At 38.3% G+C, this 25,918-nt stretch overlaps 1 protein-coding gene across 19 annotated transcripts in view; it reads left to right on the top strand.

Moving 5' to 3' along the window:
- Nucleotides 1–25,918, top strand: part of PTK2 (protein tyrosine kinase 2) — a 350,940-nt gene that overhangs the window by 88,594 nt on the left and 236,428 nt on the right. For 18 of the 19 annotated variants that reach the window (XM_058444064.1, XM_058444062.1, XM_058444063.1 and 15 more), the window contains one exon: nt 19,144–19,370. In XM_058444064.1, coding sequence (XP_058300047.1) covers nt 19,144–19,370 — 227 coding nt within the window. Of the gene's footprint in view, nt 1–19,141; nt 19,371–25,918 lie in introns of those variants that run through there. The other variant, XM_058444069.1, reaches the window with a different exon arrangement.

Raw genomic sequence — 25,918 nt, 5'->3', positions numbered from 1 at the left:
GAGATTTCATGATGTTCTTTCAGTGATTGATGATTTAGAGTAGGAAAATGGGAAACTAGAGCTTTGTTTACATTCCCATTGGCTGTATTCTTAATTTCTCTGTTTGGGGTTATAGGAAGTATTAGGGTATCTGTAGAAGAAAGACTTCTATAGCAGTCACTTTCAAGGGTTGGAGTCCCTTAATATTCTGATTTTTGGCCTCCTTTTCAAACTGTGATTATGAGACCCTACAAATTAAGTCCTACAAATTTTACTTGGATTGTAACTTGAGACTTTTCCATACATACTTTTGTTTAAAATTATGTACGAAGTTTTGAAGATATAAATTTATATTGGCCAAAAACTGTTATATTGAGAGATGTGTGTAGTCTTTCGTATTAAAAAAAAAAGGCAAGGGAAAAATCCAGAACCTTGTTAACCAGGGAGGGAGATGTTCTGTGAGTGATGCTAGAGTGTTGTATTTCCTTTAAGGTCTGTTTTGTTACCTCCCCCACTCTTTTATTTTTCTAAGAAACAAAATACTGTTAGAATATCATATATGTTATTACTGTTTTTTGACTGTGAAAATCTTGCTGTTTTGTAAAATTCGCAGAATCAATGAGATGGTAACAGCCACTGACTATTGTATATTCTTATTTTAACTTTTACGTAACTTCATAATGGAGTTGTATACTCATGTTAGATTCTCAGTTTAGAAAAAAACCCATATTTTTTTTAATAGGACAAGCTTTAGGAGAAATTTTTAAAGGAACATTTGTGTCTAATTTGGTTATTGGATTATGAATACATTTCAAATATACCAGATGTTACCATAGTAAGGATAGTTATCTTTTGTTTCCTTTTTTGACAGGCATTCATAAAGATATGAGGGGTAACAGGAAAGATGTTGATTAGGACTAAGTAATGATCCCATGGGAGGGTCTCAGTGGATTTCTGTTTAAAGAATTTTCCTACTTTGAACTCCCCTTTTCTTGGCCGTAGAAAATTCAGTTCATCCTTCTTTAACAACTGTTATTGTCTGTTGAATGCTAACTTTGTTTCATATATCTTGGTAAACACTTTATTATTTCAACTCCCACTTTACAGATATGGAACCTGTGGTGACTTAAGAGTTGTATAATTGTGAGGGCTAAGCACAGTCTTTGTTATTAAATGACAGGTACTGCTCCCTTTCAAGATCTTGTTCAGATGTCACCATCTATAAAGCTTTTCTTGATATGTGCTAGTTCTGTAAAATTTCTAACCTTCTCCAGTTGTAGGCTCAAATACTAGATTGGGCTTGCTTCTTCAAAATTTTATTTTGGGGATTTAGGTGACGTTTTAGCTGTCCTGTAATCTATAGGTCTTGCTCATGCAAAGTACATAATGACTCAAGGTAGAGATAATTTAGTCTTGAAATTCTGAGGGATATACTTAACCACTCAAAGTCTTCAAAGCCCTAAGAGTTGAAATGCTGTTGTAATAAATTATCTATTGTCCTTACTGTGGGTCGTCTGCGTATAGAGTTTCACCCCTCCCCTTCCCCTTCCCCTTCCCCTTCCCCTTCCCCTTCCCTTCCAACAGAGTCTCGCTGTGTTGCTCAGGCTGGAGTGCAGTGGCACGATCTTGGCTCACTGCAACCTCTGCCTCCTGCCTCAGCCTCCCAAGTAGCTGAGATTACAGGCACATGTCACCAAACCCAGATAATTTTTGTGTTTTTAGTAGAGACAGAGTTTCACCATGTTGGCCGGGCTGGCCTCAAACTCCTGACATCCCAGAGTGCTGGGATTACAGGCGTGAGCCACCGTGCCCGGCCCAGTTTCACGTATTTTATTATGGAAAAATTCCGGTAAAACGTGGTATGTTGAATGCATTCTTATACTCAAAATTGAGAATTAAGTGAAATTTGGCATGTTTTCTCTCTCCTTGGCTTCTGGAATCCTGGCAAGAGACTGAAATGTTCTTTTCTGTGGATACTGGTCTTAGCAAAGGGCTCGATTTGGACATCAGGAGAATTGGCCCCTTCTGAACGGCTGTGATATGGTTTGGCTGTGTCCCCACCCAAATCTTATCTTGAATTCCCACAGGAACAGTGGATTTAGCATCATTCTTAAGGGCCCTAGGATTTTCAGAATGGGAAATGAGTGTTGGCTTCAACTTAAAATCACCAGCTGCATTAGCCCCTAATGAGAGTCAGCCTATCCTCTGAAGCTTTGAAGCCAAGCATTGACTTCACCTCTAGCTGTCAAAGTCCTAGATGGCATCTTCTAATAAAAGACTCTTTGTTCTTCATTGTGTCATTTAGTGTAGCCACATTAATCAGTGATCTTAGCTAGATCTTTTGGACAACTTGGTGCAGCTTCTCCACCAGCACTTGCTGCTTCATCTTGTACTTTTATGCTGTGGAGATGGCCTTTTTTCCTTCAACCTTATGAACCAACCTCTGCTAGCTTCAGACTTTTCTTCTGTAGCTTCCTTACCTCAATTTATAGAACTGAAGATGGGCTTGCTCTGGATTAGTCTTTGGCTTAAGGGAATGTTGTGACTGGTTTGATCTATCCAGACCACCAAAACCTTCTCAGTGCCAGCAATAAGGCTGTTCTGCTTTCTTATCATTTGTGTGTTCAGTGGAGTAGCATTTGTATTTCCTTCAGTAACTTTTCCTTTGCATTCACAACTTGGCTTTTTGGCACAAGAAGCCTAGCTTTTGGCTTGTTTCAGCTTTCGACATGCTTTCTTCACTAGGCTTACTCATTTCTAGCTTTTGATTTAAAGTGAGAGGAATGGGACTGTTTGTTTCACTTGAACACTTAGAGGCCATTGTAGGGTTATTAGTTGGCCTAATTTCAGTATTATTGTGTCTTGGAATAGGGAGGACTTAGGAGAAGTGGGAGAGATGAGGCAGCAGCGGGTTGGTGGAGCAGTTAGAGCACACACGTATCAACTAAGCTCGCTGTCTTATGTGGGTGCCATTTGTGGCACCCTAAGACAGTTACAATAGAAAATCAAATATCATGAATCCGCATCACAGAAATAATAATAATGAAAAAGTTGGAAATAATTGTGAGCATTACCAAAATGTAGCACATTTGGTAAAGTGGGCATGTGCTGTTGGGAAAACGATGCCCATAGACTCTCTCGATGCAGGGTTGCCACAAACCCTTTAATTTGTTTTTTGTTGTTGTTGTTTTTGTTTTTTTTTTAAAAAAAAGGGGGGCAGTTGGATGGATTATCAGTTTCTATGATTGTTGGGGAAGGCAAATTTTACAGGGCTAGGGAAGAAGGTACAAGTTGAGTATCCCTGATCTGAAAATCTGAAATTCGATTTGCTCCCAAATACTCAGCTTTTTTGAGCGCCGATATGATGTTCAAAGGAAACTTGTTGGACCATTGCAGATTTTGTATTTTCTGATTTGGGATGTTCAACCAGTGAGTATAATGCAGATATTCCAAAATCTGAAAAAATATGAAATCTGAAACTCTTCTGGTCCTAAACATTTAGGTAAGGGATACTCACTATAGTAGAGAAGAAGGCAGAAAGGACCAGAGTGGTTATTCAACAGTTTAGTAGATTGAACCAGCACAAGATAAAGCAAGCATGTGTTGGAATGTCTAATATAAATTTTTTCACTAGGACCAGTTGGAATATCCGATTGTGTCCTCTTCATTCGGTAAATCAGATTGAGCATCTGTCTTCACAGTACTGAAAGTAGTGGAAACAGTGAGATCTGCTTGTTGTCTCTTCACTGGTAATCTTAGTATAGGCTTCAATCTTAATAACTGTGCGTTTCTTAAGACATTGTGTCAAGTAACTCATTTCATTGATTTACTTGTTATTGGTATGTAAATATTGTACTTATTTTTGAGGTATATGTGATACCTGTATACAATATGTGATGATCAAATCAGGGTAATTAGGATATCATCTCAAACACTTCTCTTTCCTTTGTGTTGGGAACATTACAATTCTCATTTTAAAATATATAATAAATTATTAACTGTGATTTTCTTGCTGTACTATCGAATACTAGAATTTATTCCTTCTAACTATATTTTTGTACCCCTTAACCTACTTCTCTTTATCCCCTGTACCCTTTCCCTTCCCAGCCTCTGGTAACCACCACTCTACTCTATACTTCCATGGGATTCACTTTTTTTAGCTCCTAACTGAATGAGAACATGCCATATTTGTCTTTCTGTGCCTGGCCTATTTCACTTAAGGTAATGACCTCTGGTTCCATTCATGTTGCTGCAGCTGACAAGATTTCATTCTTCTGTTGCTGAATAATATTCCATTGTGTATATATACGACATTGTCCATGTGGGTTCCATATCTTGACTGTTGTGAATAGTGCTGTAATAACAATGGGGATGCAGGTATCACTTCAATATACTGATTTCCTTTCTTTTGAATATGTATTCAGTATTGGGATTGCTGGATCATGTATTCTATTTTTGTTTTTTTGAGAGACTTCCATACTGTTTTACATAATGGCTGTACTACTTTACATTCCTACCAACAGAGTGTGGAAGCATTCCTCTTTCTCTGCATCCTTGCCAGCACTTGTTATTTTTTGTCTTTTTTGTAATAGGTATTATAACTGAGGTGAGATGGTATCTCACTGTGGTTTTAATTTGTATTTTCCTGATGATAGTGGTGTTGAGCATTTTTTCCATATACCTTTTGGCCTTTTATATGTCTTCTATTGAGAAATGTCTATTCAGATCTTGTGCCCATTTTTAAAACAGGAGTATTTATCCTTTTGAGGTTTTTTTTTTTAGAGACAGGATCTGGTATGTTGTGTCTTCGTTCTCTTTGGTTTCAAATAACTTATTTATTTCTGCCTTCATTTCTTATTTATCCAGTAGTCATTCAGGAGGAGCAAGTTGTTCCGTTTCCATGTAGTTGTGCAGTTTTGAGTGAGTTTCTTAATCCTGAGTTCCAATTTGATTGCACTGTGGTCTGAGAGACTGTTTGTTATGATTTCCATTCTTTTGCATTTGCTGAGGAGTGTTTTACTTCCAATTGTGTCGTCAATTTTAGAATAAGCGCGATGTGGTGCTGAGAAGAATGTATATTCTGTTGATCTGGGGTGGAGAGTTCTATAGATATCTATTAGGTCCACTTGGTCCAGAGCTGAGTTCAAGTCCTGAATATCCTTGTTGATCTTCTGTCTTGTTGATCTGTCTAATATTGACAGTGGGGTGTTAAAGTCTCCCACTATTATTGTGTGGAAGTCTAAGTCTCTTTGTAGGTCTCTAAGAACTTTATGAATCTGGGTGCTCCTGTATTGGGTGCATATATATTTAGGATAGTTAGCTCTTCTTGTTGCATTGATCTCTTTACCATTATATAATGCCCTTCTTTGTCTTTTTTGATCTTTGTTGGTTTAAAGTCTGTTTTGTCAGAGACTAGGATTGCAACCTCTGCTTTTTTTTTTTGCTTTCCATTTGCTTGGTAAATATTCCTCCATCCCTTTATTTTGAGCCTGTGTGTGTCTTTGCACATGACATGGGTCTCCCAAATACAGCACACCAATGAGTCTTGACTCTTTGCCCAGTTTGCCAGTCTGTGTCTTTTAATTGGGACATTTAGCCCATTTACATTTAAAGTTAATCTGGGACACAGCTAAAGCAGTGTTTAGAGGGAAATTTATAGTACTGAATGTCCGTAAGAGAAAGCAGGAAAGATCTAAAATCAACATCCTAGCATGACAATTAAAAGAACTAGAGAAGGAAGAGCAAACACATTCAAATGCTAGCAGAAGACAAGAAATAACTAAGATTAGAGCAGAACTGAAGGAGATAGAGATACAAAAAACCCTTCAGAAATCAGTGAATCCAGGAGCTGGTTTTTTGAAAAGATTAATAAAATAGACTGCTAGCCAGACGGATAAAGAAGAAAAGAAGAATCAAAGAGACACAATAAAAAATGATAAAGGGGATATCACCACTGATCCCACAGAAATACAAACTGCCATCAGAAAAATACTATAAACACCTCTATGCAAATAAACTAGAAAATCTAGAAGAAATGGATACATTCCTGGACACATACACCCTCCCAAGACTAAACCAGGAAGAAGTTGAATCCCTGAATAGACCAATAACAAGTTCTGAAATTGAGGCAGTAATTAATAGCCTACCAACCAAAAAAAAAGCCCAGGACCAGACAGATTCACAGCTGAATTCTACCAGAGGTACAAAGAAGAGCTGGTACAATTCCTTTTGAAACTATTCCAAACAATAGAAAAAGAGGGACTCCTCCCTAACTCATTTTATGAGGCCAGCATCAGCCTGATACCAAAACCTGGCAGACACACGAGAAAAAAAGAAAATTTCAGGCCAATAAGCCTGATGAACATCGATGTGAAAATCCTTGATAAAATGCTGACAAACCGAATCCAGCAGCACATGAAAAAGCTTATCCACCACGATCAAGTCGGCTTCATCCCTGGGATGCAAGGCTTGTTCAACATACGCAAGTCAATAAGCATAATCCATCACATAAACAGAACCAATGACAAAAACCACATGATTATCAATAGATGCAGAAAAGGCCTTCAATAAAATTCAACACCCCTTCATGCTAAAAGCTCTCAATAAAGTACGTATTGATGGAACGTTATCTCAAAATAATAAGAGCTGTTTATGACAAACCCACAGCTAATATCATACTGAATGGGCAAAAGCTGGATGCATTCCCTTTGAAAACTGGCACAAGACAAGGATGCACTCTCTCACCACTCCTTTTCAACATAGTATTGGAAGTTCTGGCCAGGGCAGTCAGGCTAGAGAAAGAAAGAAAGAATATTCAAATAGGAAGAGAGGAAGTCAAATTGTCTCTCTTTGCAGATGACATGATTTTATATTTAGAAAAGCCCGTCGTCTTAGCCCAAAATCTCCTTAAGCTGATAAGCAACTTCAGCAAAATCTCAGGATACAAAATCAATGTGCAAAAATCCCAAGCATTCCTATATACCAGTAACAGACAAACAGCCAAATCATGAGTGAACTCCCATTCACAATTGCTATAAAGAGAATAAAATACCTAGGAATACAACTTACAAGGGATGTGAAGGACCTCTTCAAGGAGAACTACAAACCACTGCTCAAGGAAATAAGAGAAAATAAGGAAAATTCCTCAAGGATCTAGAACCAGAAATACCATTTGACCCAGCAATCCCATTATTGGGTATATATCCAAAGGATTATAAATCATTCTATAAAGACACATGCACATGTATGTTTATTGCAGCACTGTTCACAATAGCAAAGACTTGGAACCAACCCAGATGTCCATCAGTGATAGACTGGATAAAGAAAATGTGGTGGCCGGGCATGGTGGCTCACGCCTGTAATCCCAGTACTTTTGGAGGCCGAGGCGGGTACATCTCCTGAGGTCAGGAGTTCGAGAGCAGCCCTGGCCAACCTGGCAAAACCCCATCTTTACTAAAAATACATAAATTAGCTGGGCATGGTGGCATGTGCCTGTAATCCCAGCTAGAATCATGAACCGGGGCCAGGGGTGCATGAGCCAATGCTTGATCAGATGGGTGAGAGAGAAGATCCATCTCAAATGTGGCACATATACACCATGGAATACTAAGTAGCCATAAAAAAGGATGAGTTCATGTCCTTTGCAGGGACATGGATGAAGCTGGAAACCATCATTCTCGGCAAACTAACACAGGAACAGAAAACCAAACACTGCATGTTCTCACTCATAAGTGGGAGTTGAACAATGACAACACATGGACACAGGGAGGGGAACATCACACACCGGGGTCTGTCGCAGGGTTGGTGGGCGGGGGGGGCGGGTAGGAGAGGGATAGCGTTCCGAGAAATATTCGTAATGTAGATGACGGGTTGATGGGTGCAGCAAACCACCGTGGCATGTGTATACCTACCTAACAAACCTGCACATTCTGCACATACATCCCAGAACTTAAAGTATTTAAAAAAAAAAAAAAAAAAGGCAGGATGTTGCTTTCTTGCCCAAGCTGGAGTTCATTGAGCATGATTTTAGCTCGTTGTACCTCCAACTCCTTCTATTGAGTTTTCTGAGCTCTTTGTAGATTCTGGTTATTAATCCGTTGTCAGATGGGTAGTTGCATATACTTTCTCACATTGTTTGTGTTGTCTTTTTACTTTGTTAATTGTGTCTTTTGCTCTGCAGAGGCTTTTTATCTTGATATAATCCCATTTGTCTTATTTTTGCTTTAGTTGCCTATATTTTTGAGGTCTTACATTGAAAAATCCTTGTCGAGATCAGTGTCCAGAAGTGTTTCCCCAGTATTTTCTTATAGTAATTCCATAGTTTCAGGTCTTAGAGTTGAGTCTTTAATTCCATGTGGATTTGCTATTTTGTGTATGGTGAGAGAGAGAGAGAGAGAGATGTAATTTCATTCTCCTGCATACAGTTATCCTGTTTTCTCGGCACCAGGTATTAAAGGAACTATCAATTTCCCCATTGCATGATCTTGGAGGCTTTGTCAAAAATGAATTGGTTGTAAATGTATGGATTTATATTTGAGATCTCCATTCTGTTTTGTTGCTCTGTGTGTTTTTATGCCAGTACCATGCCGATTTGGTTACTATAGCTTATTGTAATTTTTGAAGTCAGGTAGTGTAATGTCTCCTGCTTTGGTTCTTTTTACTCAGGATTGCTTTGGCTATTCAGGGTCTTTTGTGGTTCCATATAAATTTTAGGATTTTTTTTTTCCTATTTCTGCGAAGAATGTCATTGGTATTTTGATAGGGATTGCATGGAATCTGTAAATTACTTTGGGTATTGTTGTCATTTTAACAATATTAATTCTTCCAATCCATGAACATGAAATATTTTTCAATTTTTTTGTGTGTGTCCTCTTCAATTTCTTTCTTTTTTTTTTTCTCTTTTTGAGACAGTCTCACTTTGTCACCCAGGCTGGAATGCAGTGGCACAATCTTGGCTCACTGCATCCCCCACCTCCCGGGTTCAAGCTGTTCTGATGGCTCAGCTTCTCGAGTAGCTGGGATTATAGGCATGTGATACCATGCCTGGCAAATTTTTGTAATTTTAGTAGAGATGGGGTTTCGCCATGTTGGTTAGGCTGGTCATGAACTTCTGGCCTCCAGTGATATGCCTGCATTGATCTCCCAAAGTGCTGAGATTATAGGCATGAGCCACCACACCCAGCCCCTCTTCAATTTCTTTCACCAATGTTTTATAGTTTTCCTTATATAGATCTTTTACTTCTTTGGTTAAATTGACTCCTAGGTATTTGATATTTTTTTGTAGCTGTTGTAAATGTGATTGCATTCTTGATTTATTTTATACATTGTTCGTTGTTGGTGTATATAAATGCTACTTATTTTCATATGTTGATTTTGCATCCTGCTACTTTACTGAATTTATCAGTTCTTAAAGCTTTTTGGTGAAGCCTTTGGGTTTTTCTAAGTATAAGATCATGTCATCTGTCAACGAAACTAATTTGACATCTTCCTTGTCGATTTGGATGCCTTTTATTTCTCTTGCCTAATTGCTCTGGCCAGGACTTTCAGTACTATGTTGAATAAAAGTGGTGAGAGTGGGCATCCTTGTATTGTTTCAGATCACAGAGGAAAGGCCTTCATATTTTCCCTCAGCTTGATGTTAGTTTGTGGATTTGTCATATATGGCCTTTTATTATTTTGAGATATGTTCCTTCTGTACTCTATTTTTTGGGAATTTTTATCATGAAGGGATGTTGAATTTTATCAAATGCTTTTTCTTCATCTGTTAAGATGAGACCGTATGGTTTTTTCTTCTTTGTTCTGTTAATGTGATATATCACATTTATTGATTTGCATATGTTAAACTCTCCTTGCATCCCTGGGATGAATCCTACTTGATCATGGTAATTGATCTTTTGAATGTGTTGTTCAGTTTGCTAGTATTTTGTTGAGGATATTTGTGTTTACATTCCTCAGTGATGTTGGCCTGTAGTTGTCTTTTTTTGTTGCATTGTTGTCTGGTTTTGTTATAAAGGTAATACTGCCCTTGTAAAATGATTTTGGAAATATTCTCCCCTCTTCAATATTTTTGAGTAGAAGAGTTTGCAGTAGAATTGGTATTACTTCTTAAAATGTTTTTTGTAAAATTCATCAATTGGCTTATTGAGGTTTTCTTGTTTCTTCATGGTTCAATCTTGATAGGTTGTATGTGTCCCAGAATTTATCAGTTTATTCCAGCTTTTCTAATTTGTTCGCAAATGTTGTTCACAATAGTCTCTTTAAGAGTCTTTGTATTTCTGTAGTAATCGGTATAGTGGCTGAGTTCCAAGAAAACCAAGGGAATCTTGGTCAACTCTTTTTGGTTTATTTTTCTTTTGGTAATTGCCTTTTATTTCCTGACCTAGAAAGTCCCTTAGCCAGAGTCAGAAGCCCACCCAGATTCAAGGGGAGGGAATACAGATTCCACTTATTAACAGAAAGTGTATCAAAGTTACATTGGAAAAAGGGCATATTAAACATTAAGTAATTTCATGTTAGCTGCCTTGTCTAGTAAAATCAATTTAGGAAATTTAGGTTAGACTTTTTACGAGAAAAGAAACTCAAGCGTTATAGAAAAGACCAAAATGATGGAGAAGATAACTTTTATACCAGTTTAGTTTAAGGAGTCACTTTAACTAGAAATATTACCCAGATTCTTAAAGCTCTTCAAGTTAGGTCATAATTTCTTTTAATTTAGCTGTCTCAATTTGCATTCCTTTGCTTATTCTCTCATGTTCTAACAGCGAGCTACTTCTCTTTCAACACCCTCCCTCGCCACTCTCCCTCCCCTTTACAGCTTCAGCAAACGTCCCAACTTTTATTAAAGGGTCAGTGTACTTAAAGCATAATGAGGTGGTTCTCTTGGTGGGATCTTAACATGTACAGTAATTATAAATGAGGGAATTCTGGAGTAAAGAGTAGGGTGTTTATTATGTTCCTTGCATTTTTTTCCCTTTTTTGTATGTGCTGCATTATGTAGCATTTACATCAGGTTGTGGGTTGAGCCTTGGAGCTTAACTCCAGAGGTTATTAACACTTTTTTCTTCACATCTGGACTTGGAACTGCCCTATTTCTTCAAGAGGAGAAGAAAGAGTTAGGCACTGAGAACCCTTGTTATGTTTCCTATGTTAATTAAAGGGAGACCTAAAGTTGTAGACAGCTGAGCAGCAATTATTGACATTCCATCGTCTTTCCCATTCCAGTCCGCATTTGGTTTCTTGCCTACAGTGATTTAAGCTGGGCAGCCGGGCTAAGCCAGGACTCAGTAAAGTGTAGTCAGCAGACTAATGTTGGTGCTGGAGCTGTTAACAGCCTAGGACAAGATAAGGAAATTTGGTGTAAGCATCTAGACACCTTACAGCAATTTGATAGTAATTTTATGTCGATTGATTCTAATGATGGAAATTTTGTGCTTGGCTTAGGTATGTCTTTTTTTTAAAAAAAACTTCTTTTTTCTAGAAATTCCTTTTCATTGTATTTTACAAAAGTATTGGTCTGTGATAGGTTGGAAATTAAAACTGGTTCTTCATCACAGATGATTTGAAAAGTACTGGTCTAAGCCATGTAAAAACAGTTTTCGGTTTTAAAATCTTTTCATTTCTGCCTTGATAACTTATTGAAAAAGATATTATGTAGTGTGCAAAAGTGACAGATCTCTGTGAATAATTAATCTTGAAAAGTTTTTAAAAATGTAATTGGCCGCAGAAACAGAAGGGCTACAATAACAAAGCCCTGTTAAAAGATTATCTTGCCATGGTGAGGGGGGTAAAAGACTTTTTTCATTTAGAGACACACAAAGAATTGGCAGCCCCAGCTGTTCAACTTTAGCCATGGATCAGAAACAAGTAAAGAACTACACAAACAACATAGGGAAGTCTGTTAATTGGTAGAAACAGAACAGTCATTGTAGCAGAAAGCAACTCTTGGGACTTGTCATTCTATAGTTGAGGCCGTTTTTTGAACTGACCAAACCGTGATGAGTGCCCAAAGAGGTGACCCAGGTGCCAGGGTCTCAAAACCATCAAGACCAAGAAAAACATGAAGACACGTGAATGCCACCAACAGGGTACTTGGGAGGTTAACAGCTTCAGACACAGACCTTCCCGGAGAGAGCTGAAGAAGGCCTGATGGCAAATATATTGCCTATTTGAGAATTTATAGCACAGACCAGATTTTGACAAGCAGATAAAACATTAAAGTGTGAAACAAAATAACATTCTTTTTTTTTTTCTTTTGCTAAGTTCTGAAAGGATAGGAGCAAAATCACATTCTATAGTGGAAAACTGCTTCATTCTGGTAACATTGTAACAAAGGTTTATCTTTTAAAAAATGTTTTGGCCTATTTTTTGAAGACTTATTTATGAAGACCTGTTTATGGAGAATCTCACCATTGATTTTTGGGCCACAGAGGTATATTTGGATTGTGTGGTATTTTTGGTTTAGCTTCTCCCCCGACATACTCCATATTTATTCCAAGTAGTGTTTTTTCATTGCTAGCATGTCTTTTCTTCTGATGACTTGTGAAGTGTAATCTTTTCTTCCAGGAAGCAGTTGATACTATGAATTTAGTTGTCTTTATCTTCTAATTTGGGTTTCAAAAGAGTTAGCTAAAATAATCAGAAGTATAGTTGTTGTTTTACTATCCAGCAATCTTGTTGCATTTATTTATTTATTCCAGCAGTTTATTTGTAGATTCTTTTAGATTTTCTTCGTAATCTATGCATAATTATAGTTTTACTTATATGGTTTATGAATAATGATAGTTTTGTTTGTTCTTCCCCAACCTTTATGTTTTACCCCCCCCCCCTTTTTCAGGGGGGGAGGGGGGCGGCTATGGTACTTGGCAGTGACTTCCAGAACGATGCTGTACGCGGGTGGTAACGGTGGGCATCCATGTCTTATTTCCAGTTTGGGGAGGGGAAATTTTTTCCCCACTAGTATTTACATTTCATGTAGATACTCTTCGTCAGATATATGAGATCTCATCCTATTTCTAGTTTGCCGTGAGTTTTTATCATGAGTGGTTGGTAAATTTTATCATATGTGTTTTCTGCATGTATCGAGGTAACTGGCTCTTCTTTCTGAAAATGTGGTGAATTACACTGATTGCTTTTTGAATGAATACCTTTCTTCTATTCCTAGAATAAACTTTTGGTCATGCTATGTTATTCCTTTAAAATATTGCTGGATTATACTTGTTAAGATTTTTGCATCTGTGTTTATAAGAAAGGTAGACTTCTATTGTTTCTCATCCTGTTCTGTCAGGTTTTGATATCACTGTTCTGCAGGTGTCATAAAACAAGTTGGGAAATGATCTGTATCTGTTTTCTGGAAGAATTTGTGTAAGATTAATATTTCTTAATTTGTTGAAAGAATTAAAATGTTCCTTTGTGGGGAGAATTTTAGATGGACTATTTTCAATAGAACAGTCTAGTTTCATTTTACATTGTTTCATTTTGCTGAGTTGTGTTTTGCAAGGAATTGCGCTTATCTAAATTTTCAAATCCATTGGCATAGTTATTAATAATCCCTTATTGTATTACTCATCTCTTACCTCTTAATATCTTCTCTTCTTCATTCTTGATGTTGCTAGTTTCTCTTGACTCATTTTATCTTTGATTAGTCTTAGGTGTATCAGTTTTGTTTTTTAAAAGAGTAACTTTTGATTTTGTTCTGCTTTTAAGTTGTCCTTTTAAATATGCATTCTTTTTTTAATTAAATTTTTATTGGTACATAGTAGGTATATATATATATTTATGGGGTACATGAGACGTTTTGATATAGGTATACAGTGCGTAATAATCATATCAGGCTAAATGGGGTATCCATCACCTCAAACATTTATCATTTTTTTGGTGTTACAACATTCTAATTATACTCTTAGTTATTTTTAAATGTACATTTTTATTGACCGTAATCCCTAGTTGTGCTACCAAATACTAGCTCTTAGGCATTCTATTTTTCTATGCGTTAACCATCCCTCCTTCACAGATGTGTATTCTTAGAGATACTCAACCTTCGCTTCTAATACATGAATTTAAATATGTAATTTTTTTTTTTTTTTTTTAAGGAGACAGGGTTGTGCTCTGTTGCTCAGGCTGGAGTGCAGTGGTACAGTCATAACTTGCTGCAGCCCTGAGCTCTGGGGCTTAAGCAGTCCTCCTGCCTCAGCCTCCCAAGGAGCTGGGACTACAGGCACACACCACCATGCCCAGCTGATTTTTAAATTATTTTGTAGGGGTCTCACAAGCCCAGGCAGGTGTTGAACTCCTGGCCTCAAGTTGTCCTCCCATCTCAGCCTCCAAAAGTGCTGGAATTACAGGCGTGATTCACTGCATCCTGCCAAATGTATAGATTGTACTCTAAGCATAGCTCTGTCTACATTCACAGTTTTGATATTTCTTTTCACTGTTATCATTTAATTCAAAATACTTTGAGTTTCTTTTTGACTTAAAGGGTTACTTGAAATACATTGCTTAATTTCCTGACAATAGGACATTTTCTAGTTACTTTGTAATTGTTGTCTAGCCTAATGCTAGACACAGAATATACTCTGAATAATTTTAGTCCCTGGATGTTTATTGAATCTTGCTCTTTCACTCAGCGTATGGGCAACTTTAGAAAATATTTCTTGTGTGCTTGCAGAGATTATGTATTATCCTGTTAGGTATAGTGTCAATTTCTATGTCAATTAGATCAGATTTGTTAATCGTGCTCTTCAGATCTTCTATAGGGTACCAGAAGTTATAAGGGTGTGTTCATGTATACTCAGAAGTGCCGCCCCACACCACATCCCCCATTCCTGAACTTTTTCCATCTTGGTCACGCCTCTCCCATGTGTAACCAATCTCAATGGACTCCCATTTCTACTTTGTGGAGTTATTTTGCACATACGAGCAGATAACATTTATATTTTCCTATTTTCCCCCTTTTATTAAAAAGGTATACTGTGGCTGTGATTTGTACTTTGGGTTTTTAACTTAATAAATCCTGGAATTCATACTTAGTCAATTATATGGCTTTTTCTTTCCTTTTGTTTTTCCCCCAGCAAATTCATAGTACTCCCTTATAGGAATGTACCATAGTTTACTCAATTAGTCTCCCATGAATGGGCATTTAGGTGTTTCCTAATACTTTGCAAGGCTGCAGTGAATAACCTTATGCATATGTATTTTCATATTGTTGTTAAGTATATCTCTTCACTTGGGACGATGGTAACAAAATACATAAACTGGGTGGCTTATAAACAACAGAAACTTATTTCTCACTGGTCTAGAGGCTGGAAGTCCTAGATCAGAGTGACAGCGTGGTGGAGTTCTGGTGAGGGCCCTTTTTTCCAGGTTTCAGACTGTGGACTTAGATCCTCAGGCATATCTCTGGAGAGCAGAGAGAGGAAGCATGCTCTTGGACTTTCACAGGGGCACTAATCCCATTAATGAGGGCCTCACCATTATGACCTCATCTAGTTCAAATTACCTCCAAAAGACCCTACCTTGTAATAGCATCACATTGGGGAGTATGGTATCAACTTACGAATTTTGGGAGCACACAAACATTTAGTTGGTAACGGTATATCTTTGGCATAAATTCCTAGAAGTGGAATTACTGGATCAGAAGGCACATGTGGTTTTGTTATTGTCAAATTCCCCTTTATACATACTATAGAAAATTCACATTCCCATCAGCAGTGTATGAGAGTTCCTGTTTCCCCACATCCTTACCAACAGACAGGGTACTGCTATGACCTTTTTAAAAAAATGATTTCACAGTTGTTTATATATTTATATTTTCACAGAAGTAAAATTCCCATAACATAAAATTCACCATTTTAACAACCTCAAAGTGTGCAATTGTTTTTTAGTATATTCAGCCATCACCATGATCTAAATTCAAACCATTTCTCTCATCCCCAAAAGAAAATCCTTATCGACCTTGCGCGGTGGCTCACACCTGTAATCCCAGCACTTTGGGAGGCGGAGGCAGGTGGATCACGAGGTCAGGAGATCGAGACCATCCTGGCTAACATGGTGAAACCCCATCTCTACTAAAAATACAAAAAATTAGCTGGGCGTGGTGGCGGGCGCCTGTAGTCCCAGCTACTCAGGAGGCTGAGGCAGGAGAATGGCTTGAACCCAGGAGGCGGAGGTTGCAGTGAGCCGAGATCACGTCACTGCACTCCAGCTTTAGGTGACAGCGCAAGACTCCATCTCAAAAGAAAAAAAAAGAAACTCCTTATCTATTAGCAGTCCTTCCCAACTCTGCCCTACCCCCAGCCACTGGCAGCCAGTAATCTGCTTTCTTCTCTATAGATTTGCATATTCCTTCATATAAGTGGAATCACAGTTTGTGGTCGTTCACTTCTGGTTTCCTTGTAGTATAATGTTCTCAAGGTTCCTCCATGTTGTGGCATGTATCAGTGCTTCGTTTCTTTTTATGCTGAACAATATTTCATTGTGGGGTATACCACATTTTGTTAATCTGTTTATCCATTGATGGATGTGGATATTTGGGTTATTTTCACTTTTTGGTATTGTGGATAATGCTGCTGTGAACATTCACATGTGAGGGTGTTTCATTTTGTTTTATGTCAGGGTCTCTCTCTGTCACCCAAGCTGGAGTACAATGGCATGATCGTAGCTCACTGCAGCCTCGACCTCCTGGACTCAAGCAATCCTCGGCCTCCCAAGTAGCTGGGAGTACAGGCACATGCCACCATGCCCAGTTAATTTTTGTGGTTTTTGTAGAGATGGGATTTCACCATGTTGCCCAGACTGGTCTTGAACTCCTGACCTCAAGCAATCCTCCTGCCTCAGTCTCCCAAAGTGCTGGGATTACAGGCATGAGCCATTATGCCCGGCCATGAGTTTTTATTTGGACATACATTTTCAGTTCTTTTGGGCATATGTCTACCTAGAAATGGAATGGTTGGTTCATGTGGTAACTCCATGTTTAACCTTGTGAGGAGCTGCCAAACTGTTTTCATAGCAGTTGCTCCATTTTATACTCTTCCAGCAGTGTAGGAAGGTTTCAGTTTCTTTACATCCTTGCCTACACTTGGTATATCTTTTTAATTAATTGTCTGGATTGTCTTTTGCATTCTTTTCTATCATTTCTCCCCTCATTTTAAAATAATTTCTATATATATATATAGGCTATTAGCTTTTTTCTGTGATGTATGGTACTTGTGTTTTTCTTTTGTGTTTTTGGCATCTTTTGACTTGGTTTATGATTTTTTTCCTTTTACTGTGCTGTTATACCATTTTTTTTTAACAAATTGGAAAATGATTTGGATGAAAAAGGTATTATTTGTGCTTTGTTTGATACCAACAGAGGGTTGGCCCTTTTCTTTGCTGGGCAGATAGTGGGGAGCTGACAGGGTCTGGCTCTGTCGCCCTGGCTGGAGAGCAGTGGCACGATCTCGGCTCACTGTAGCCTTCCCCTCCTTGGCTCAAGTGATCCTCCCCCCTCAGCCTCCCAAGTATCTGGGACCACAGGCATGTGCCACGACTCCTGGCTCTTTATTGTATTTTTTTTGTAGAGATGGGATTTTGCCAAGTTGGCTAGGCTGGTCTTGAATCTTTGAGCTCAAGCAATCTGCCTGCCTCAGCCTCCCAAAGTGTTGGGATTATAGGCATGAGCATCTGTGCCTGGCTGGATCTGTGTGTGTGTGTGTGTGTGTGTGTGTGTGTGTGTGTGTGTGTGTTTGTTTTGAGACATTCTCACTCCGTGGTCCAGGCCGAAGTGCAGCAGTGCAGTCACAGCTCACTATAGCCTTAACCTCCTGGGCTCAAGCTATCCTCCCACCTTAGCCTCCTGAGTAGCTGGGACTACAGGAACACGCTACCACGCCCAAGCTAATTTTTGTATGTTTTAGTAGTGACAAGGTCTTGTCATGTTGCCCAGACTGGTCTCAAACTGCTGGGCTCAAGCAGTCTTCCCGCGTCAGCCTTCCAAAGTGCTGGGATTACAGGCATAAGCAGCCATAAGCAGCCATACCTGGCCCGCCACGATGGATCTGAGCAGGGATTGTACTCCAGGTTTACAAAGCTCCCTTTGCTTCTGCACCCAGCTGTTCTCACTGCAAGCCTGGGGATGTCCTGACACTATTCTGGTTTATTCCTAAGGTCTTATTCCTGTTTCCTAAACCCTTTCACTGTTTTAAGAGGCTCCTTCTCAGTTCGGGTTCAGGATTCAGTAACTGTCTTCAGGAGACCACCTGCAGTGTGTTTGACACAGTCTCCACCCCTCCTTCTCACCAGAATCCAAGATTTGATCTCTTGCTGCCGAAAGCTCTGCTGGTTTCTCTCCCATTAGCAGCCTTTTCCTGTCCCTTCAAGCTCTGAAGGGCTCAGAATTGGCAAATGCCCCGTGGGAAAAAGCAGCCAGCTGTTAAGTATCATTTCCTGTCTTCATCTGTGTCACTCATTGTCTTGGTTGCCTCACAATATCTTTGTCTTGAGCCCTTCAAACATTGTTTGAGTTAAAAAGATTTTTAATCTGGATTTTCATTTTTCTCAGTGGGTGTTTAGGCTTGTGCAGGCTATTTCTTCAAACTCAGATAGAAGTCCTTTATCGCACTTAAAAAATTTAATTGTGCGTGCTTTTTTCGTTTTGTTTTCATTTGCTCCCTGTCTGATTCTCCTGTTAACAATGAGTTGGTTAAGCCAGGGACCTTATTTTAATTATAGTGTTTTTAATCACCAATGCCTAGTATATATAATGACTACTCACTGAATTTGTGTTATATGAAGAAAGAACTTTTCTCTTAGGTAAAAGTTTTCAAAAGCAGGCAGCTAATTAACAAATTTGGCTTTGCTATGAGATTTTCTAACAGATTTAAAGGCTATGATAAAAAAAGGGGTGGGGGTGGGGATGTTACATTGTAGATACTTTTTGACACAGCTGAAATTGGAGTCCTGGCTTTTTAATAATTTGTTCAACAAATATTTATTCTGTAAATCAGGTCCTACTCTGGGTATGGGGAGAGACAGCAATTATTTTAGTGGATTAGGTCTCTGTTCTCCTCAGGCTCCTTCTGCATATAACATATCGAGAGAGTATAGGACATTTGATATAAATAACATGTCACATTGTAATTGGTAGATTTCAAGTATTATACACAAAAAATTATTTTGTTCTCTTAACAGAATATGACAGATACCTAGCATCTAGCAAAATAATGGCAGCTGCTTACCTTGACCCCAACTTGAATCACACGCCAAATTCGAGTACTAAGACTCACCTGGGTACTGGTATGGAACGTTCTCCTGGTGCGATGGAGCGAGTATTAAAGGTCTTTCATTATTTTGAAAGCAATAGTGAGCCAACCACCTGGGCCAGTATTATCAGGCATGGAGATGCTACTGATGTCAGGGTAAGTACGTTTTTCCATGAAACATCTTTAATGTTTATTTAGGTTAAAATGTAATGGCATGTATGAAAAAAGATAGTGTAATAATTTTTATTTAACTTATCAGGGACTTTTCATATTACAGAAATGTTTTTAATTATAAGATTTATTAGTTAATATGTGACTGACCAGCATTCTAATTGTTGTAAAGTTTCTTAGAAAAATAATGACCGAATCATATTTTAGTCATAAAATGCCATTGACTTATTTTTCCCTCCTAGGTTTTTTTTTTTTTTAAACTCTTGGATGAGTACTAGGAAACAATGCAATTAAAATAGCCTCTAACACTCATGAAATAAACTACTTTTCTAGAAAGTGTAATTTTGAAGGTATTTGCATGACTTCAGATAGGATAATTTCCTTTAAAACTCTTGAACATATGCTGTGTGTCAGACACTGTGCTAGGTTCTGAAAATGTAAAAGGTCCCTGTGAAGTCTTTGATCTTACAGCTTAGAGCCTGTAGAGGGAGAGACATCATGAATGTGATTATAGTACAGTGCAGAAATACCTCACGGGAGGTTGTTGTGGAAGCTTGGAGAAATAATACCTTTCAAACGTAGAAGTTAGTACTGGAAAGGATTTCCTTTGGGTCTGGGAAGGTGAGTAAAGATAGTGTTACAGAATTGTGGGAGAAGAGCACTCTAGGCAAAGGTAACTACATCTTTCTGAAAGTGGGGAATGAAAAGGTAGCACTGTGATTTCAGAAAGCTGAGTTCAGTATTTAAATATTCAGTATTTGCTTTGATGAAGTGTTAAATACCTCCTCTTTCTTACCCTCTCCACCTAGTCTATATTCATCTTTAAGGAGAAGTTTCCAGTGACAAGGAAGTTTAGATACGTCTTTTTTCTTTTCTTTCTTTTTTTTTTTTTACAATAACTAAATTAATTAATTTGCTACTCTCTAACTTACATGCCCTTATTATTTTTAACCAAAGCAAAGGGATTCGTAGAATTTAGATTTAAGGCTAACAGGTTGGGCATGGTGGTCCATGCCTGTAATCCCAGCACTTTGGGAGGCCAAGGTGGGCAGGTCACTTGAGGTCAGGAGTTCGAGACCAGCCTGGCCAACATGGTGAAACTCCATCTCTACAAAAAATACAAAAATTATCCAGGCATGGTGGCACATGCCTATAGTCCCAGCTACTCAGGAGGCTGAGACAGGAGAAACACTTGAACGCAGGAGGCAGAGGTTGCAGTGAGCTGAGATCGTGCCACTGCACTCCAGCCTGGGCAACAAAGTGAGACTGTCTAAAAAAAAAAAAAAAAAAATTTTAAGGCTAAAGTCTTGTATATAAATTTTACATAATTTTTGTTACGTCTAAATTTTAATATTAGCAAACTATTCAAATGGATTAATTATTAAAAATATGATAGCCTCTTTTTTACAAACTCTTTATGAAGCTGGTTAGCTTTTTTGCGTTTCTGTTTTTTTCTATTTCTGTGTTTTACTTTTAGCTTTATAAAACACTGTCATTTGGTAGACAGGCCTGCAATGAGCGTCCTGCCATAAAGTTTATCAGATAATTCATACTGGAAAGAAACCTTGTAGATGTAACTTTATGTAAGGCTTTTAGTGTATGTTCTAGTCTTCGTAGATTTCAGATACAGTGAATGAGGAAACTCTTCAATAAAACCATTGCATCAGCCCTAATGAACTTCAGAGCATTCATACAGGAGGGAAACCTTTCAAAGATTATGAATTTGACAAGACATTTAGCAAAAATGTTCAAGACTTACATCAGAAAACTCACCTAGGAAAGACTGTAACAGATGTGCTATGGTTTTAGTATCAAACTTTCTGCATGTAAGGGGATTACTACCATAGAGCCAGTGTCACTGCAGGCATGTCAGCCTTTAGCCAGTGTTAAAAACTTCCTAGTCATACATCCATATTGTGAAGAAAAATTTACATCAGATACAAATGTATAAGTTATCAGAACTCATTTATCAAACTTGTGAAGATCAATCTGATCAAATCTATGTGGCCACAAACAAGGTGTTTTATTTCACAGTAATTGGCAAATTATCAGTCAGTGATTTTCAGATTAAGGCAGAAAAATCACAATTGGCATTGAATTCACCGTAGCCCTTTCCTGGGATAACATGAGGTTCTCATGATACTGAGTCACTGTAATGGAAGATTGGATATTATTCATAACCCACTTCCATTGAATGCTTTAATGCTATAACATTTGAAAATGCAATATGATAATTGTAAATTAATGAGTGGATTTGCACATCTGAACAAAGGGACTGAACAACATAAGAGGTATCAGACAAAGGAACATTATGGATACAGAGTATTGTCAGGTAAGAGAAAAATGGAAGAAACACGACAGCATTTGAAGGCCTGATGACCTTAGAACAGGAAGTGGGACCTGATGACCTTAGAACAGGATTGTAGGATTTAGATTTAAGGATTAGATTAGTAAAGAATCTAAGTATAATTACTTGTCAGAAAGAAACTGACCATTGAATAGCGTCAAAGGGGATGCCACACAACTATTTTCTGAAATGATACGGCTTATTGTTATTCAGGTACTGAATAATTCGATTCAGTCTTAAACTCATTATAGCACTTGAATGTGGCTAGTCTGAATTGACATGTGCTATAGTATAAAAATATATATACCACATTTCAAAGAGTAAGAAAACAGAATAAAATATATCAATGTGTTATGATTACATGTTAAATGATAATACTTTTGATATAGTAGGTTAACTAAACTATATTACTGAAATTGAATTCACCTGTTTCTTTTTTTCTTTTTTTTTTTTTTTTACTGTGACTACTAGAAATTTTAAAATTACTTATGTGGCTTGCATTATATTTCTGCTGGACAGTTGTGCTCTATAGAAAGCAAATTCTCAGAAAGACTGCTTGGATCAGGAAAAACAAAACCTTTTGAGGAGTTTAAAGATTTGTTTTCACCAAGAATATCTGGATTTTTGTAACATTTCATTATAGAGCCTTTCTCATGCTTCAGTTAATAAGTATTAGTGCTTTTACAATTATGTGTGCCAATTGTACGTTAATTAATGTTTGGTTGTTGAAAAGATTCTCAAGATTTCACGGTTTATAGGCAAAATCCATTACAGCAACAGTAGTAAACTGATACTCATTGAAGTGATCTGGAGATCTTGGGTACAGGCTTCTTGGCCTTGGACATGATTTTTCTGTAGATGTGAAACCATTACTGGCTTATGTGTGAAGCACCTCAGTATGAGGAAGTGGTGGGGATCTGTGAGAGGGTCACACAAGCATTCTCCATCTACATAGCCAGCCTCCACCTGTGGACCTCCCCAGGCACTGCCAAAATCAGGTACACCTTGTCAGTCCAGTTATTACTACAAAATCACACTGACAAGCTGGTATGTTCTGCCCCCCAAACAGCTCAGGATCCCATGATCACAAACATCACTTATCTTGGCCATAGCTTTTGCCAAGTGTCAGTACCGTGCTTCAGGCAGCTCTAGAGGTAAGTGTGGATTCAATCTAGAACAGCCAAGAGAAACCCAGACTGTACAGTGTTGAATAAGACCAGTCATCTAGAAACATGGCAGTGATAATTCAGAAAAATAATGACATAAAATTCCAAATTCTACCAGAGAAATCCCCTATTTAGGAGAAAGAATGACATTTACACCAGACTTTTCATCAGCAATACTGGATGCAAGAAGACATTGGAACAGTATCTTCAAAGGGCTCAGGGAAAATAATGTGTACTTTAGAAGTCTGTATCAGATAAATTATTAATCAAGATAATGTGAAATGAAGGTATCTGCAGAGAAGTAGTGACATAGAAAGCTAATAGCATGGGCTGTCTTTGAAAAAAAATTAGATGATATAATGCAGCATGGAAAAAAGTTGAGCCCATGAGAAAATACTGTAGCAGGATGCAAGAGACTGGTCCATTGTCATACTTGCTGCCTTGTATGCTGTCTTGTACCTCTCTTAATGTCCCCGTAGTCTCTTGCATCTACCACCATGATTTGATCCAACTTTCTGCCTATTCTCCACCTGTTGCCATCCTGTGATTGGTCACATTCTAGATTTGCAACCTTAGTGCTTGCTACCCAGCTGTCATGCTTTATCCCCCCAGCTTGTTCTCTCCTAGACAACCATTTCATACCTCCTCCACTTTCTTCAACCTGCAGTACTTGAAATCAAGTCCACACATTTCTATATCATCCCTTTCCCCAGCATTTGTGCCTCACTTCTCTGTCTTTACACTTCTTGCTACAAAATAACCATCCAGTGCTCCAGTCAAAGGGTTACCTCATCTTTTATCCACTTTGATCCATTTGCAATTGTCTTTTATTCCTCTTTTGCTCTCAAGCCATATTGAATACATTAGCTAATCCTGTCACATCATCTTCAAAAATATATCCGGAACCTACCCATTTCATATCGCCTCCACTGCTACCCCTTTCTTTGAGCTCTTCTTCAGTAGCTGCCTTAAAATGTCTCTTCCATACATTATGGCATGGTATCCTAACTGACATCTTATTTCCCTACTTGCTCTCCTTAGTCTGTTGACAGCCCAGCAGCCAGAATGATCCTGGAGAGACGAAAGCCAGAGCACTTCACTCCTCCACTCAGAACCCGCTTTCATTTAGTCAACATGCACGTCCTTCGAGAGTCTCACCCATCTCCCCCATCCTGTCCCATCATACCCTGTCACCTTCTGTCCTAGTCACTCACTTTTTCTTTCTGCTTCCTGTTTCTCTAACATACCAATCACCGAATCAGTGATTTGCTTAAACCCCCCCAAGAGCTCCCCATTTCTCCCAGACTAAAAGCCAGATTCCTTTTGTGGCCTACAGGGACCTACAGGATGTGGCTCCTTGCTTGTTCTCACCCTGCCCTTACTCCCGGGGCATCCCTGTCTAAGAATGCTCCCTTATGCCTCACTATTTCTGTTTTTCTGTCACTATTTTATTTTCTTCAGATCATTATTATTGACATTGTCTTGTACTTGATTTGTTTGCTCATTTATTAGCTGTTTTCTTCCCCAACTTCTTAAGTTCTGTGACATCAGGGATCTTTGTACTTCATGGTATTATTGCCAACGTCTTCAACAGTGTCTAGCGGGCAAACAGCAAGTGCTCAGTAGGTATAGGTACTTTTGTTGAATGACTATATGGCATCCAAGGTGAAATGGAATACTTCTGAGAGAAATATGTTAGGAACATTGGCCACAGAAGTAGAAAGCCTTAGTTGACAAATAATCACAAAGATATTGATTTGATAGCCAAAGATTATACCTATTCAAAGCCATACCCTGCTTTACTGATATCTCTACCAAATCTTCGTACCTAGCTTATTTTTTAAAAAGACATTACAAGGACTAGAACAAATAATTTCATGCCCATACACCAGGCAAGTACTGGGCAAATACTGTATGATGCTGCTTAAGATTACACCACCATTGAGTTCTCGGACAGTATTCTTATCACATTCAAAACCCCTTAAAATTTTCCTGACTGGTACATCGAACTTTTCTAAATATATAGCATATCCTCAGGTTTCAGTACTAGTCATGAGTCGGTAGGGAATGGTTGGTAAATCTGAATCTGTAATAGTAAATGGAAAAAAAATCAGTTCATGTAGTTTGTTAAAATATAGGTGTGTTGGGTTGGATTAATACTAATTACTGTTACCAAGCTGGTAGTGGGAAGACTAGTAATGGGAAGTAACATTGTGTTCAATTTAAAATCATCCTTCTGATGGGAATGCGAAAATGTACAGTGATTTTGGATTCTGCAAGAACAAACTATGCTATAAACAACTGGTATCTGTAGGGGGAGGGAATTCTTCAGGGAGTTTTCCCTGAGTTCGGCCATAGGTAGGTGCCTGGAGGACTTTTCAGAGTAGTCCAACGGTCTTCAGTATTTATTGTTAGGTGTCATCACTGGACACTTTATGTGTGTTAGAAGTGTAAGCTGTTCTCTCTGATAGAGGAGCAGGTGAATATATGTTTAAAAACATTTAAAAACAATTGATTATTAATAACATCAATTGAACATTGATTGTTACGGATTCAAATAGTTTTGATTCTAGAAAGGACTATGGAGGTCTTAGAAAATTAAACTCTTCCTTTACAGGATAGAAAGTATCATCTAGGAAGAAAGCTAGAAAGGAAAGCTTTAAGAAAAAGCATGAAAGCCATGTTGAGGAGAATCTAAGCTAACAGAGCACGAGGAAGAAAAAATTTTGAATTCAAAATCCTGAGAGAGAGTGATTGAGGTAGTGATTTCCCATAGGTGGAATGTTGGCTCCTAAAGATGCCTACATCCTAATCCCCAGAACCTGTGCAGATGTCCCCTTACGTGGCCAGAGGGACTTTGTAGGCGTGATGAAGGCTACAGACCTTAAGGTAGGGAGATCATGAGTCCTTCACTGCAGCAGGCCTTTCCTTACCGTGGTCAGTGGGAGGTGAATATGAAAGAAGGATCAGATGCAACATTGATGGAAGAAGAAGACCATGAGCCAAGGAGTGCAGGTGCC

Source organism: Hylobates moloch, unplaced genomic scaffold (genome assembly GCF_009828535.3).
Source record: "Hylobates moloch isolate HMO894 unplaced genomic scaffold, HMol_V3 SCAFFOLD_9, whole genome shotgun sequence".
Classification (NCBI taxonomy): Eukaryota; Metazoa; Chordata; class Mammalia; order Primates; family Hylobatidae; genus Hylobates; species Hylobates moloch.
Note: the sequence above shows the minus strand (reverse complement) of the source record. Positions and strands in the feature narration are given on the sequence as shown.